Source organism: Aptenodytes patagonicus, chromosome 1, assembly GCF_965638725.1.
Source record: "Aptenodytes patagonicus chromosome 1, bAptPat1.pri.cur, whole genome shotgun sequence".
In the NCBI taxonomy this organism is placed as follows: Eukaryota; Metazoa; Chordata; class Aves; order Sphenisciformes; family Spheniscidae; genus Aptenodytes; species Aptenodytes patagonicus.
In genome coordinates, this window is record NC_134949.1 from 205,293,737 (window position 1) to 205,310,272 (window position 16,536).

At 40.9% G+C, this 16,536-nt stretch overlaps 1 protein-coding gene across 5 annotated transcripts in view; it reads left to right on the forward strand.

Moving 5' to 3' along the window:
* ATP8A2 (ATPase phospholipid transporting 8A2) overlaps nucleotides 1–16,536 on the forward strand; it is a 339,748-nt gene that overhangs the window by 134,183 nt on the left and 189,029 nt on the right. For all 5 annotated transcript variants that reach the window (XM_076328069.1, XM_076328066.1, XM_076328067.1 and 2 more), the window contains one exon: nucleotides 4,546–4,718. In XM_076328069.1, the coding sequence (XP_076184184.1) occupies nucleotides 4,546–4,718 (173 nt within the window). The remainder of the gene's footprint in view (nucleotides 1–4,545; nucleotides 4,719–16,536) is intronic.

Below are 16,536 nucleotides of genomic sequence, written 5' to 3' on the forward strand. Positions count from 1 at the left end.
GGAGTATTATTAACCCTGTTACTGATTCTGTGGCATCTTGTATGTAAGAGTAGTAAGTTCAGTGACCAGGGCATGAATTGGATGAGGCTTTATGCATAGCCATGATAATAAGCTATGGAGAGACTAGTAATCTTATCTGATGAGAACCATCACCTTTTGTAAGTCTTTCTGTTGTCATGTCACTTTTTCTTTTGGGCAACAGATGATGGATATTGAATAACCCTCCTGAACTTGCCCTCAGGTTCTCCTCTGCAGGAGGGCGTGGTTGGGCCCTGGCCCTTCACCTTCCTTTGGGTCAGGTAAAGAAGCAACAGGAAAATGAGGGTGTTTCCTCTGAAGTGCCAGAAGGGCTAGACAGGGAATAAGGGCAGGGACTGTCTCCCTTGGTTTCAAATAGTCAGAGAAGTTTTTAATCCTGTGGGTGGATTCAGGAGAAGGACAGGGGGTAATTCTCCATTTGACAGCAAGAAAAAGGTTTGAGCAAGGCTGAGAGGAAGCAGTAAAGAAAAACAAATGACACTTACCCCAAGATCCCAGGGGCAAGGGTTCTTGGGTTAAAATTCTGTTATTGATGACATTACCCAAACTGTATCCCTTATACCATCCTTGGGATTTCTGTGAATGTTGTCACTACCTAGTGGTGCTGAAGTAGATAAAACGACTTTCTTCCCACAAGACATACCCTTGTTTTTCCTGCACCAGTCTGTAATGGTTTAAGCACAGTCATCTACTTTGTGTTAAATTTTCAGGTACAGTGTGAATAAAGCATGCCATGAAGACATAAATCTAATCTCTCACAGCTTAACAGGGAAGCAGGGAATGACGCAGTCATTCTTGTAATGAAGAAGGTGCAAAATGTAATCTGTGTCTGAAATGGCTGAACTGTACACTGTCATACTCATTAACTTAGTCTGTAAATTTGCCTCCAGTTTGGGGCTAGTTTCTTGGTGAATCAGGGTGAGTTTGTTCTGACTACCATACCAATGAGTGGGGCGAGAGAAAATAAATTGCAAAGCAACTTCCCTTCCTTTTTTTTCCTCCCCTTTGTGTGAAAGTGGCCTGACTCTCCTCCCACCTGTTTGGCCCAGGAAAGCTCAGTCATTCTGGCTACCTGATCCTCCTCCTCTGCTCAGTAATGCTGTCTTGACTGCTGTCATGTCCTCAACTTCTTTACCACCCAAAATTCATATAATCTCCAATGTTTCTTGGGGTTTCCTCCTTGTCTACATGCTGTTCTGCATCCTTCTTTACTCTAGAGGAGAAGTGACCTCTCTCCCCTTGTTAACCTTTTGATCTGCTTCCCGCAGTTCTTGATGGTAACTGGGGATCGAGGGCTCTCCCATAACAGACCCTGTACCTGGCTCGGGAGGTCCCTGAGCTGCCAACTGTGGCAGCCCAGAGGGTCTTCTGAGAGAGTATATGCTTGCTGGTATATGCATGCTGTATTCTTGCACTCATTCCCGGCTGGTTGCTTTTGGCCACGGTTGTGGTCTGGTTTGATTGAGTGTGGCTATTTTTGTCTTATTTTACTGGCTTTGTGTGTAAAACTGATCTAGTCAAACTTCGGAACTTTACACAGCAGATGGCTGGAAGTGCTGCCATGTTTAGCAGTTTTATGATACATTTCAGACCTCAACATATTTATTGAGTTTTGTATGAGAAACACGATTCAAGGCAAGCAAAAATATGTAGCCTCTAACTATCACAGTGCACTCAATCTTGCTGCTCAGTGTACTGTGGTGGCTCTCTGTCTTGACAGAAATCAGATCTATTTCAGTATTACACATGGAGAACACTTTTAAAATTAAGTAATTATCTAATTTGGTGTATTTTTCTGAAACAAGGTGATTCTTATTTGAGCCGGAAATAAAAAGATGAAGGAAAAAATCCTTTATCATGACCTTATGGACATGGGCATTTAAAGATCATTTATGTAATCCTGTAGTAGAAATCTTTGTTAAAAAAAACCCAACCAACTTAAATCAACAGAAAGGGAACACTTTTCTTGCTGTTTTTTTCAGTAAAACATTATTGGAATGGTTGAAGTCCAAAGTTGGGATGATCCTGCTGTCATGGTGATGGAAGTGAAGTTTGGACTGATTGCGGTTGCTGATGGCTGCAGTCAGGATACCTCTAGCCAGGGTGAATATTACTATTACAACCTCACTAAAATTTACCACCAAAATGGGAGTGACGGGGAAGAGAGGAACAGAGGACAGCGTTGTGGTGCACAGAACCTGGCCCTTCTGAGGGCTGCAGTACGAGACACCAGAGCTGCTGCGATGGTGGCTCATGGGACTGCAGCTGTTGGGAGGCTGGGAAGCACCGGCAGGCTGTATAATATCTGAGCAGCCATAATTTTATTGGTGCTTGGCCTCTAGTGAGCATGAGAACTTGAGTTAGTGTGGTCTTACTGAAGTGTAGTGATAAGGAGGAAAAAAAAAAAGCGGGGGGTGGGGTGGGGACAGTGGGAGAGGTGGTCTACCGTAACCCAGAAGCACTGCCTGTGGCTCTTTTTCCTGGAGGGTGCGGAATAGCTCTCAGTATGTGGTAGTTTGACATACTGAATTGATTAACCTGAGCTTCTCCGAGCACTGTAGTAGTGCCCATCTGGTCAGCTGTTCTGGGTGTCTGTGGCAAGGTGTTGGGGGCTGCAGGGGCCTCGGTGAGGAGAGGCTGGGTCTGCCCTGTGCCAGACACAGCTGGTTCTGCAGGGCACAGCTGAGCCCTTCAGCCAAGATGGTGGCACCTGTGGGAAAGCATATTTAAGAAAGGATGCACAGATAGTGAGTGAGGAGAAAAAGGTGAGAAACAGCCCTGCAAGCACCCAGGTCAGAGGAGTTTCCCATCACTTTATTTGCAGGAAAAAACCCACCTCAGTCTGATACTTCTGTCTTTTGAGTGCACAGAAACAGCTTGTAAAAGCTTAGATCAAGAAATTAAGCCGTGGTACTAGGAAGCTCTTTGTGTTGTTTTTTCCTATCTCTTCCCTTCATGGATAGATGCTGGAGAGATTGCTGAAGGAAGTATTTTAGGAATGTAAACTTGTTTCCCAGTGTTTTAGTGGTGTGATATAGAGCTGGAGCTTTTTGGCTTAGACGTCTTTGATGTGGAAGAGATGCAACTTTAAATACTACTTTTGCCATCTTTGTAAGGGGATTCATGTGTGCAGGTTTCTAGATATCTTTGGTTTGCTCAACCATGTGCAAAAACCCCAACTCCTGTTCCCAGTTGAATGTAGAGAGAAAAATCCAGACTCCACATCAGTGCTGGCCTTCATTGAGGTAATCTGTTCCTCAGGACCAGCAGGTGTGTAGTCCAGAGTAACTAGTTTAGCTACCTGAGTCTTTCTTTTTTTTAACATCTGTCTGTTAAACTGGAGGTGCACATAGGCATTTGGCAACAGTTTGGCTTGCAATCCTCTGGAGAAATCTGGATCTATAAAATGATGAATGGGTTGCAATGAGGCATAAATATCACATTTTCATTTCTGACAGTTATAACTGTTCTAGTGTTTTTTCTGTTATATAAAGAAAAAAAAAATGTGTTTTGCTTAGACCAACACAGATCACAAAACTAGTACCTTTAAATATCAATAAGCAGAAACATGTATAACACTTGGTTCAGCACAATTATTTGAAGTTGCACAGTTAAGATGAGCAGGAGTGCATTTTCTCTTTTTTTGGTTGGTTTAAGAGTGGAGAGAACACTAGACTGGAAACTAGGTGAGGATTTGCTAAAAGAGAAACCAGTTATTTTTGTGTGTACTACTGATACTGTTTTTTGAACAAAGGGGGAAAACTGAAAAATTATATAATCCAGCAGTTAGTGATCATTTGTCACCTAAAAGCAGTGTTTGACTGGTACTGAAGTCTTTGCTTTTTATGTTCTTCCATCCTATGTCCTATGTGTCAAGACCTTCTCTGTCAAAAAGTGCACATACACTTCAGATCATGAGCAACTTCTTGAACTATTTAGCAGTGGTTAACTCAGCTGGAACTGATGGTTAAACTAACCTGCATGGGAATGGAACAGACTGCTGTAAGCATGAATTTCACTGCAGTAGATGGTTGAAATATTTGGGGTGACAGTGAAACATGAGCACTTGATTTTTTATTTTTTTTCTTTTCCCAGAAGCAGCTTTCAGTGAAAATGTTTTTGGGATAGGGAATACTGTTTGAATAAATAGTAATACTTTGAATGTTGTCAAAAGCCATGAAAGGCATTAGGTTATATCTGCCCTACAGTTGAAGAGGATGTATCACGACTACTGTGGGCACATACGTCATGCAGGGGTGTGTAGTGGAGATGCCCGAGTCTGCGCTGAAACAAGGCATGTGTTCCTAGGCAAGCAGATGCAGCTTTTGCTGATTTGTGACCCAAATTAACATGTCTGCACAAGGTCCTGTTAAAACACTAACTCATGTCAGTGCTAGTTCAGGTGCATGTATACTGTGCTCCATTGCATAGTCCAGAAGTGCCTTGCTGCATTTTGGATGCACTTATATTAAGAAACAACATGATTTCTTTCTGTTTATTCTTCAGGCAACAAGAGCTTCTCTGACTCAACATTGTACCAGTTTGGGGGAGTCGCTGGGCAAGGAAAACGATATTGCTCTGATTATTGATGGCCACACACTGAAGTATGCCCTGTCATTTGAAGTCAGGCAGAGCTTTCTGGACTTGGCACTCTCCTGTAAAGCAGTTATTTGTTGCAGGTAAGAAATTCTGGGACTCTTTCTGGTAATGAAATGGGCACAAAGCCTGTGAAACTTTACCTAGTATGTTAACTTTCCTTTCAGGCTTATAGTGCTTACAGGAAATATAGAAGTAGGGGAAATAATGAGATATTCAAGGGGAAGCAAGCTGCATTGGTGAGCCACTTGATAATGTAATTGATTTCTCTGCTATGGAACTATTATGAAGTGAGACTGTGCTGGGAGGAGTAAAGGAGGACTGTAGAGAGGTATTCCTCTTATATCACAGACAGGTCTGTGAAAGTGTTCATAAGGCTGACTGACAGGCCAACAAAGTTTAAAATTTCAGTTCTTCCTGTCCTACAGGATGCTCTACAGTGCAGCAGTAGAGCTTGTACATCTTCAAGGTGAGCATTCAATCAGCTGCATGTTCCCTCCTGGTGGTAGAACTCTGCTAGATCTTGGAAGCAGTCTCATAAGTATGCTGGAAAGCAACTTGGGTAGTAGAGGAGGAAGCAAGTCCTTCACTAAAATTAAGTGCCATCTAATAATGCAGTTCCCTTTGCCACAATCAGTGCCAACAGAGTCCAATCTCTTTTATAAAATGATGAAGGATCATGAGAAACCATTATACCTGATTGCCTGATTATATTATATCCATTCCACTCATGAGGGAGTGGTATGGATGTGGTCATTTGTAAGCAATAGGAATTGGCTAGCAAGAAGTTTGTGTGACTGTTCAGTTCAGCTCTAGAGAAGGTCTCTGGATGAATTTAAGTTGTCTTGATTTTTCAATTATGTATGCTATGCAAGAATGTGTGTAAAAGTGCAATTTGCCCTATTTTAAATGTTGGACTACCACTTGCTTTACTAGATCACAGCAGAATTTGACACTGTTTGTGGATTTAGCCATACACAGATGTGGTCCTATGTCATGACTACTTCAGAAGAAGGAAATAAGAGCCCAAAGAAAATGAAAACCAAAAGCTGGCTTGCTTTACTTTCTGCATAGCAGGAAGGCTGCATAATTTTTAACTTTGGAAGATTATGCAGCTTTGAGGACTGTGTGTGTCTGTGTGTGTGTCTGCTCGTTGCTGGTATTTGGGGAGAACTGTGATGTAGAAGGGATTGTTGGTTTAGGTGGACAGGAAGTTTTATCTGCATCCTAGAAGCAAGACCTGCTTTGTGGGGAATGACTATATGGAGACCTTGTACTACTGTTTTGCAGTCTTACTTATCTTATATATGTGCGCACTAGCAAACAAATATTGCATGGCAAAAGCAATTGCAGTCTGTGCATCTGAAGTAGATGAACCCATTCACTTTTTCCATCTCTGACTAGTTTCTTTCCAAGTGCTGGGACTCTTGGACTGGTGGTACTGCAGGGTGCAATACTAGGGCTAGCACTGGTCAATGTCTTCATCAATGACCTGATGATTAGATGGAGTATGCCCTCAGCAAGTTTACAGACAATACAAAACTGGGACTAGTGGCTGATACACCAGATGGTTGTGCTGTCATTCTGAGGGACCTCAACAAGCTGAAGAATTGAGCAGAGAAATCTCATGAAGCTCAAGAAGGGGAAATGCAAAGTCCTTTACCTGGGGAGTTATAGCTCCATGCACCAGTAAATGCTGGGGGTTGCCAGGCTAGAAAGCAGCTTTGTCCAGAAGGATCTTAGGGTCCTGGTGGACAAGCTGACCATGAGCCAGCAATGCACCCTAGCGGCACAAAAAAGGCCAAAAGTATCCTGTGCTGCAGTATGAAAAGCATTGCCAGCAGGTCTAGGGAGGTGATCCTTCTTCTCTACTCAGCACTGGTGCGGTCGCATCTGGAGTACTGTGTCCAGTTCTGGGATCCTTAATATAAGATATAAGCAGGTTTAATGGAGAGAGTCCAGTGCAGGGCCACAAAGGTGATCAAGGGACTGGAGCATCTTTCATATGAGGAGAGGCTGAGAGCTGGGACTGTTCAGCCTAGAGAAGAGAAGGCTCAGAGGGATGTTATCAATTTGTATAAATATGTAATAGGAGTGAATGAAGATGAGGGAGCCAGGCTCTTCTCTGTAGTGCTCAGTGACAGGACAAGATGCAACAGACAAATTAAAACACATGAATGTCTGAACACAAAAAAAACCCCCGCTATTTTGCTGTGAGGGTGGTCCAACACTGGAATGGGTTTCTCAGAGAGGTTGTGGTGTCTCTGTTCTTAGAGACATGGAAAACCCAACTGGACGACATGGTGCTGGACAGCCTGCTCTAGCTGACTCTGCTTTAGCCAGGGGCGTTGGACTAACTGATTTCCAGCAGTCTCTTCCAACCTGGGTGATTCTAGGATCCTGTGAGTAGGGACAAATGTCTCCTTTTTTCCAGCCAGTGTTTTTTGTCCTTCTCAAATCCTGTTCTAAATGGTTGTCAACTGGAATGACTTTCCTAAATCAGTTCTTTAATAGCAATTTTTTTTGCTACTGCTGATTGGGGGTTTTTTTTGGGTGGGAAGGAGGGAGGGAGAGGGCATGAGGTGTTAAGAGGAGGGGTCTCACTTCTGCAGATGTTTCATGGGAGTGAACAAGAATGTTTTACAAGAGGGAGCTCACACAATTGCAGCAATCTTCTCTTGAATGCAACAGGCCCAGATGTAGGACCAGTAAGAAGGTCAGCAGTTCTCTTTGTGCAAAGTTACCTTGGGCTTAGAGAGCACCAAATACCTGGGAAGTGAATTGACCCTATGCTGTAGACTTATGCAGCTGTATTTCTGGGGAAGTTAACAAACATCGAGCAAATAGAAGGCTCTTACTTTCATACTCTTATCACGGTGTTTTGGTAGAGATCCTTCCAAGGCAGTTCATTAGTTTATTTCTCAAAGATTTGACAAGCTATGGATGTTTCCTCACCTGTTATTTCATGACTGAGCTAGCAGCAGTTTCAATTAGTGAATTAGCAAATTGGGGAACAATGCGGGGAAAAAATACTGTAGAGTGTAAATCAAAGGGGAAAAGATGATGTAATTTCATAGGCTTAAAAAGAGGAATAAAAATAACCGAGTTTTAAATCCCTAGGGAGAAAGAGGAATGCCTTTAATAGCCTTTAAGGCTTTGCAGGAACCTTCCATTTACTTGCCAGGTGCTTGATACTGAAGAAAGAAACTTTTTTCTACTCTGGGCTGTTTTTAATAGTACTTTGTGTGTCAAATGAGATAGTGCACTTAAATTTCACAGGAAAAAGGTTTTAAAATGTAATTGGCATAGCAAGAGGAAATTTCAAATTAAATAGAGTTAGTTTTCAAACAAAAATGTTAATTGGGAGGGGGATCTGGGTCTTTAAACTTAGTGGTATGATGTTTAATCACTCTAGGAGGCTTTGTGTTGCTATTCTCAACATAGCATAAATTCATGAGACTTAGTATTTCATAAATTTACTACAACATTTTCATCTCCTCTGGGGAGTTTCAGCTGCATTTGCCTTTCAAAGATTTTTTTTTTAAATATACTTAAGATATACTGTATATTCATTTGCTGGGCTTTAGGCATAAACTGTAGTTGAACTTGATTCTCAGGCGTAATCTCTTAAAATGAAACTGTAGTAAACCTGGCCCCATTTTGCATTAAGAAGGAGAGATGGTATCTTCTGATGGGGTTAAGTCTTCCACTGTTGCAGTGTCTCTAACAGGCCACTGGCACAGTGGAGGAAAATATACCCCTCGGGAGACTTGGTGAAGCTTGCAAAATCAAACCAAACAATTCTTTAAGGAAAAAGCCTTGTTTGTTAAAAGTTTTTTTCAGAGACTGACAGATCTTATTATCTTCCCTCACACTGACTGGCATGTCAGTATGCAACCAGTCCAGAGTGAGCAAAACTTACTTTTCAGTGGAAGTAAATGTTTAGAAGGCAGCTGAACTCATTACTTCATTTGAGATTTGAGCTGTTGATTGCCTGTCTCTGGTTTTCAAATGTTCCTTTAAAGGACTTGTTTTTATTGATGTTTTGTGAGAGCAGCAAAATGTTAAGGGTTAGGTAGAAGTGAGATTTTTTTTTAGTAACAAAATGAAGTTTTATCATTAATCTAGTGTTTATACCTCTTAGAAAGCTAGTTTGTATAGCAGATCGCTGTATTTGGCTTTGAATATAAAAGTAGCAGAGAAGTATGTAACTTGCATGTTATGGCAGCATATTTAATTCTCTACTGAAGAGCCTGCCTTGAATTGAAATATTTGTAATTGAAATATGTGGTGCTTCAGAAATACTTTATAACTTTGTATGCTTTGGGAATGATTTTTTTGTTGAATGGAACTTTTCTGCAGGTGACAGTGACTCTGCCTTTGTATGGGTTTAATGCCACATTAACAAGACTTGGATCAGGAAGAAGCAATTCATTGGCATTTTATAGATTAAATTGTTCCAAGCAGTTTATAAGTACTTCAGTACTTATAATTGTTGGACAGCAGAAGTGGTCCTTCCTTTAATTTCTCTCACAGATGTAAGCACAATGAAGCAAGCAGCTCCAGAGAGATGTGTGGCATGAGACTGGGACCACATCCTTGCTGGGCTGCCTCAGGGTGTTTTTTGCTCTTTAGGTTATATTACTGGCCATTTCTGCAATACTGCTTGAAGTGATGGTGCTGGGATGTCCTTTTAGCAGAGTATCACTCTCTTCCACCCATGTATCTACAGAGCAAGAATGTTAAACTAAGCTTTTGTGCTTAGATCCTGCAGTCCTTTTCAAGTGAACAGTGAGTTGATGCTCTTATAGGAGAGGGTTTGGGACTTTGTAGCAAAAGAAACACCACTACCCCCACTCCCCCCTCTGACTTTTCAGAGCTACTGTTCAGACCTTCTGAATTCCTAAATGGAGGAAGATCAGCTGACATACAGGGTTTGGATGATAATCACTCACCTCAAACATCCACTGTGTATAATTTGGAGCAGAGGCCAGCCAAAGTTTTATTTAGCTATTTCATAGCAAGTTGTGAAAAGTTGCTTGTACAGGGAAATTCTGTTGCTCTATCCTGTCCCTCTGAAAAGTCACTGATGCTTCACTGGATCTGATGACACACGTTCAGCTTAAAGGTAACAAAGTTGCTTTGACCAGACACTTCTTTTCCTACACTTACTGCATAACTCTGTCTCTTAGAACACCACCTCCTCTTCCTGATGTGTGTGTTTTCCAATGCAGTATTCATCTGCTTCTGCTGTTCATGTTGTGCTGGTGGAAATCAGTATAGCTGTGGGGAATTCAACGGAGCTACGATGACTTCATCAGCCTGCAGCCTGCTCTATTACTAAAATATATCGCAATGTCTGTTTTGAGCAATTTATTTCTCCTGAGGTTTTATCTTGTTGCTGAGTTTTGGCTGGTGACAAAGTTCAGGCAATAGGAACACCAAGAAGAACATCTCAATTGTTCTACAATCTGTCAACCTTTCTGTCCTGCTTTTATCAGGTGTCCTGTTCCGCAGAGATCTATAAAGTGGCACAGCATGAACAGAAATTGAGGAAATCCAGCAACAGCAGTTCTATGGACTGTCTGCTATTTTCACAGGAGCACTTGCCTTTTCATGGCTGCTACATCAGCATGATTTTGCTGGCTTTTAGGTATGAAAGGTGTGCAGTTGTTGCTCAGTATCTGAGCATTGACTGCAGGACTTCTGCCCAAACTCACCAACTAACTTTGTTAGGTGATAGTGGCACAAACTGTTGCTTTCAGTACCTTGAGCAATAGCAGAGCTGTAGTGATAATGGTTAGGAACTGAGGAATGAAGTAAACAAGGTCAGAAAATGCATGTTCTTTAAACAACCCCCCCCCAACAACAACAAAACCCCCTGACTGTTTTCCCACTTGTATTGCTATTTCAAATAGCATGCAGAGTGGGTGGGGTGAGGACATGAGCCCCCAAACATCACTCTGAGAACAGACACTAAATGTTCTGAAATGAACCATACACTTCATCTAGAGTGTGTCTGCTCAGTGTTGAAAGGGAAAGGACTTAACGAACTGAAAGCAGATGGTGAGAGAAGGGAAGGAAAAAAGCAGCCTGTGGAGAGAGAGTACCTGTTGTGAATTGTTAGTGTCACTTCATCAGCTAGGTAATGAGAAGAGAGATAAGGAGATGAGAAAAGTTGTCTCAGCACTCTGAGTTTGTAAGGCCATAGCTTGGATGCTTCTGGTCTTCCATCGTCATTTGGAGGAGACATCAATAATGTAGCTCACAAAAAGAACATCTGGAATACCTCTTAAATATTTATGCCCCTAAGTCTCATATTGTTGCTGGTGTTATTATTTGACAAAGTGATTATTTTGTGCTGTAGTTCAGAATGTATTTATTAAATCAAAAGTGTCTTGTTGGCTTTCATTAGAAAAGAACCCCATTCTTGTGACAGAAAATTGCAACACAATTCTGATTAAGAGTATGCGAACCAATTCTAATGTTAATTGGTCCCAAAGAAAATTATGGGTGTGTTGTATCTTCCTGTATGTACATCTTATGTTTTCCCTCATCTATCACCTACTAAATTATCAATGCTTATTCTCTTGTTCTATTTCTGACGGCTCATGTCAGCAGTATTCACCTCGTGACTTTGAAAACCATGAGGGAAGAACCATTATGGGATCTTTATGTTTGTAGATAATTGAAGTGGGAGGAAGGTTTGGGGTTGCAGCATGACATGATGCTCTCTGCACTCTTGAATAAGGAATACTCGCCGATGATTGGAAACTACTGCCTAAACTGTCCAGTGTGTATGTAGGTATGTGTAAAGCAATCTTGGGACTTGTTCTTATGATTACCTTTTTTAAAAGCTTATTGGCTGCGTTGCAAGAGCTAAGCAAACTTGCAAAATGCCACCAATTCTGTGTTGGAAAGCCAATATGGGCAAACTTTAGGAGAAGGCTGGTCTTATGAATTTTGGTAATTATCTTGTCCTTTGAGTGACAGAGTGAATTTCTGCTGAATGTTCTGGCTTCTGTTTGTTCTTGTTAATCAGTGTCCTGAGCTATGACAGTTCTTGAGCCTCACTCATAATTTAAATCATTCAAACACATAGCCAGTGTTTAAAGGGGAAAAAAATTACCGTTAATTCCAGTCACTTGTCTGGTCAACTGAGAACCCAAAAAGCAAAGACTTGACTCTAATCCTAAGTGCATTAATGTTTCTCCAAAAGGTTGCTGTATCAATTAGCTGCATAAACCAAGGTAAACATTCCAGACTCAGGGTAGTCCTCTTATAAGAAAATACATGCTTATCAAGTCAGAAACATCTGTGAATCACTTATTCACTTTCTTAGGATTATTTTTGTTTACACTAAAAAAGTACTTAAAGGTACTGTTTTGGCTGGTATTGTTTGGTTTTTAAATGACACAGGTGAAGCATGTTTCACTCTTTCCCTTGGGTAACTATTCAATTGCCTGACAGCCTGAACTTAAATGATTCCTGCTATATGGCCAAACATGTCTTTCGCTTAACTTCATCCCATTATTGTGACCATGACTATACTTAGAATTATTTTCCTTTTCTTGTGTATTTGAGATGAGGAAATAATTCAGACAAAGTAATCTCTAAGTTGAACCGCTATTCTAGTTTCCGTTGTTATTTGCAATTTGGCGAAATGCTTACTTTTTTGAAGTTATTAATGAAAAATACTTAATTGAGTAAATTTGTATTGTGTTTTTGGAACCTGTATGCCTCAGTTCAGATTGGGTACCTGTTTCGGTGTTGGGTTTGTTTTCATACTGGATGACCAATTGACTGACTTCTCGTGCCCATAACTGTGATTATGAAGGAAATATTTGTTCCTGAAATATTCTACTGCATTCACCTGAACTTCCTATTTCTGTAACCATTCTTACTATCAAATTCACTTACCAGCATGTATTTGGAAAAAGTTGGAGGAAAGGCATGAATACAGCTAAAAGCCATTGACATTTTTATTTTTCTTTGGAAACAATTTTGTAGGAAAAATACTGTATGTCTGGATTAAAAACAAAGAAGTTTCTGCTCCAAGGACTGTTTAGCCTAGCTGTTATTTTTAAAGTTCACTTGTTGCCTTTTTGCATTGTGAGTCTGGTATTTAGGTGACCAAAATCTTAGTATTTGACTTGATAAATTTCATAAAATGCAAGTGAAATGTCTGTCTTGAACAATGGTGTGATAACTTGCAAACAGTTCCAAATGGTATCGGTTTCTTCACCATACTACGGTACCTTGTCCAAATTGCTACCAGTCTCTTCAGTTTCTGAGCAGGAGCAGCCAGCAATGCTGTGTTTAGTGCTGCGCTCCCCAAATTGGAAAATAAACATTCCATAGATACTGCACATGAGAAAACACTATGCTGCTGGAACGTATGCTATTTTAGAAGAAAGATAAAACTGTGGTTTGGAATGCCTTCTGTTCCATGAGAAATTCATAGTACTGGTATATTTTTCTTTCTGCAAGTGTTAGTGTGTTAACCCCTATATTCTGGCCAAGTTCCGACTTGAACAATTACTTTTCTTCGTGCTGAAATTCCCCCTGCCTTCTCTATTGAGTATGATATTCTTCACTTTGTATTGAGAGCTGTTGTGAGGGTGTCAGTGTGAATGCTAAAGCTTGCCAGGTTTTAACCCAGAGGTACTACAGCAAGATCCTGCTTGTGAAACACAGCTCTAACTATTGGTGAGCCTTGGTTTTAGCCTTCTGGCTTGTAAAAATAGTTTTGGAAGCATAAATGTTGACTTGACTGTCTTTAAACAAAATGTGTAGGTTGGGGGGGGGGGGGGGTGTTTGGTGGGTGGTTGTTCAGGTTTTTTTTACACTTGGGATATGGTGCATATTGACCTTGGGCTTACCCAAGTCCCTCCAGTTTGTCAATGCAGTTGTAAATTAACTTTAACTTAGCTGTCAGCAAAATGTTTGAGCTCTTTCAGGATGGCTTATGTCGCATATGTAATATGTGGTCTCTGACAGGGGGTACAAAAGCATTAATTGGTGTATATACTTCTGTAACTGGTAAGAATAGTTTCTTAGTATGATGAAGGGTGTAGGCTAACTGCAGCTAACTAGCTAACTGTCCTGTCTCAACTGAAGCTTCCCCCCAAACCAAAGTTTGTGTCGGCCACTCTGATTCTCCATTAGACCTCCAGTAAGGCAGAATTTTTCCTGTTCGGGCATTCTGGCATGATTAGACTCTTGACATAGTCCTCTTACTTCTTACTGCTTGTTGCACCAAATACCCCTTTCCTGAGTTCCTGGAACAGTATGTTGCCTGCCAGAGAGTGACTGAATGTTTCCTCTTATGGAATTCCCTGCTGGTCCATCAGGCTGGATGGAGGCCAAAGGGTCTGGTGCCTCTCTGCAACCTTGCACTGCTTTGTAAAGGCTTCTGACTGCATAGGAAAGATCTTTAATTCCTTGTTCACCCAGTTGCAAGTAAAAGGAAATATTTTTCTTTTTCTGTGTTCTTCTAATGGTTTGGAGAATGTTATGAGGGAATAGGTAACTCTCTTCATCTTGATCATTGCTTACTCTTCTGAATTTCCTTGTCTGAATATTGAGTAGTTATAGAAGATCTCAAAACTTTTCCTAGGAGGAGAGGATTTGAGGATACTCATTGCTTTTATTGAAATACTAATTTTTTTCTTCCAAATTTAATATTTGAGTTTCACTAATACCCAGATGCATGAATATGCAGAAGACAAGGGTCTCTAAAGAATATGTGGTGCTGCACAGCATTCAGAAACAAGACACTCAAAACAACTGTGATATTGCTTCTTTCATAAGTTCTAGCCAAGTCTTGTGCTCTATCCCACAGGACCAGCTTAAATATTGTATTTTTCCATTGTTAAAAGTACCAGATATAAAATTACAGAGGCAGGAACAGTCAGTTCTGCAAGCTTCTTAGTACTGCAGGGAATTAATTTGATGAGAACTTTGGGCTTTAGTGTACCGTAGTAATATGTGGGACACTGAACTGGTAAAATGGCTCTGGTTTCCAAAAGTGCTTAGTGTTGGTGGAAGCTGACTAGAGTATGACTTTTAAGTTCACTAGGAGCATAGCTGAATCCATACCGGATACTTGGAAAAATCTGACCTTGCACTGAGTAAAATGGCTAGGCTTAAATTTATTTCCCTGCTGTTCATATCTCTGAAATCATGGTAATTAAAAACAAAACTGTGCTTGAGGGAGAATGTAGTAAGTCTGATTTGATTCAACAGGCTAGAATAGGTAGTAAACTCTTTGGGTTTGTTCATGTGAGCAGAAAGGTGGAGAAGCACTGGCTCCTAGTGAGTATTGTAGTTTTTGGCATACTTGGTGTGCCTGAAATGTGGCAAGATCTATGGATGTGCCTTTTCTTCAGCTGTGTGAGTAAATCCTACCATATTCTGCAGGGCAGTCAAGGCTGCCCACTTGGAAACGATTTAGCAAAATAGCCATCCCTAGTGGATGGTGATAGCTTTTGGGGGATTTAGACTTTCCTTTGCACAGTTGCCCAAAGGCAGCAGAAATAATTCTTTTGCAGGATCTCCTATGTATTGCAGTCTGCTATTTGCTAACAGTCTTCTGTAAGTGATGCTCACCTACTTATGCAGAGCAATACTCAACTCATCCTTCAAAAAAGAAAAATCTTTTTTTCTCTGTGCCAGTAATTCTCCTTAGTATTTCCAAGAAAAGGCAAGCTAACAAATGTGTGAGGAATACTTGGACTTGCACAGATACACTCCAAAACTTGAGGAAAAACTCATTTTCTGCTGTACTTGAACTACTGTTCTGTTTAAGAGAAGTCAGTGTTCTGAAAAACACCAGTAGGGTTACAATGGTAAAAACTTGGTGGTGGCCTGGTGGATTCTGTGTTTGCCTTTAGGCTTTTCTTGTGCTTTCTCTGAAAAATCAGGTTTAGATACCTCCACCCTATTCTGGGAAGGCTGCTTTGCTATCTCCTTTTGGTGTCTGTTTGCCTTAAGTTTTCTTCTACTCCTTTAAACTTGCTTCTCCCATAGTGTCTTAGAATAGATGATAAAGTGATAGGCATTGAAAATAACTTTTTTACTCTTGCTCCTTCGTATTCCCCTTCTCTTACTGTTTTCCATGTCACAGCACATGTTTAGACTTTAAATTGCTCCATCTCACAGTTCTTCTGTGAAGTGTCTCACTTTATAAAATGTGCTGTCCTTGTACATTTCTAGTGTTTTATTTATGCCCTGTGTATACCTTTTTGTATACAGCACACAGAATCTCAAGTTCCTACAGGGAGCTCTTTGTTCAGAGCTTCTAAACCTGTGTAGGATGTTACCCATGGCTATTTGCCTACATGTGATCTTGAAAGAGCTATTACTTGTGGGCCCTAGTAAGGAAGAACCAAAAAGTCTTAAAAACAAACAAAACCCCCCTGTGTCATAAGTGTGTTAGGGTCTCAAAATGAAGACAAGCTACTAGCTGGATGCAGGTGGGATGAAGACATCTGAGAACACAAATGCCTATCATCTTTCTGCAAAACAGCATCTTGTTCTTCAGAAGCATGTGCTTGAGCATTCAGAGGTTGCTGGCTGAAGAACTGATCGTCCTGAGGCAGGATTTGGCAGCCTCTCTGGAGGCTTGGAAGGTCAGAAGAACTTTTTTGCAGTTCAAGAAAGGCTGCTGTGGTATGTATGTAGAACCATTTGCTGTAGTGCACTTCTCTGTAGTCTCTCACTAAACTTTAGTCTTTCATCTGGTGAAGTGTTAAGCTCAACTGTCTGTACTCGGAAGGTGGAGGGTCATTTTTACCTATGGCGTATTCAGTGTCAAAGTCAGTGCCGAGTTTCTCCAAAACTTTCTACCTCTACATTCCTCATCCTGCAAGTGAGGTACTTCTATATGCCTTGGTACTG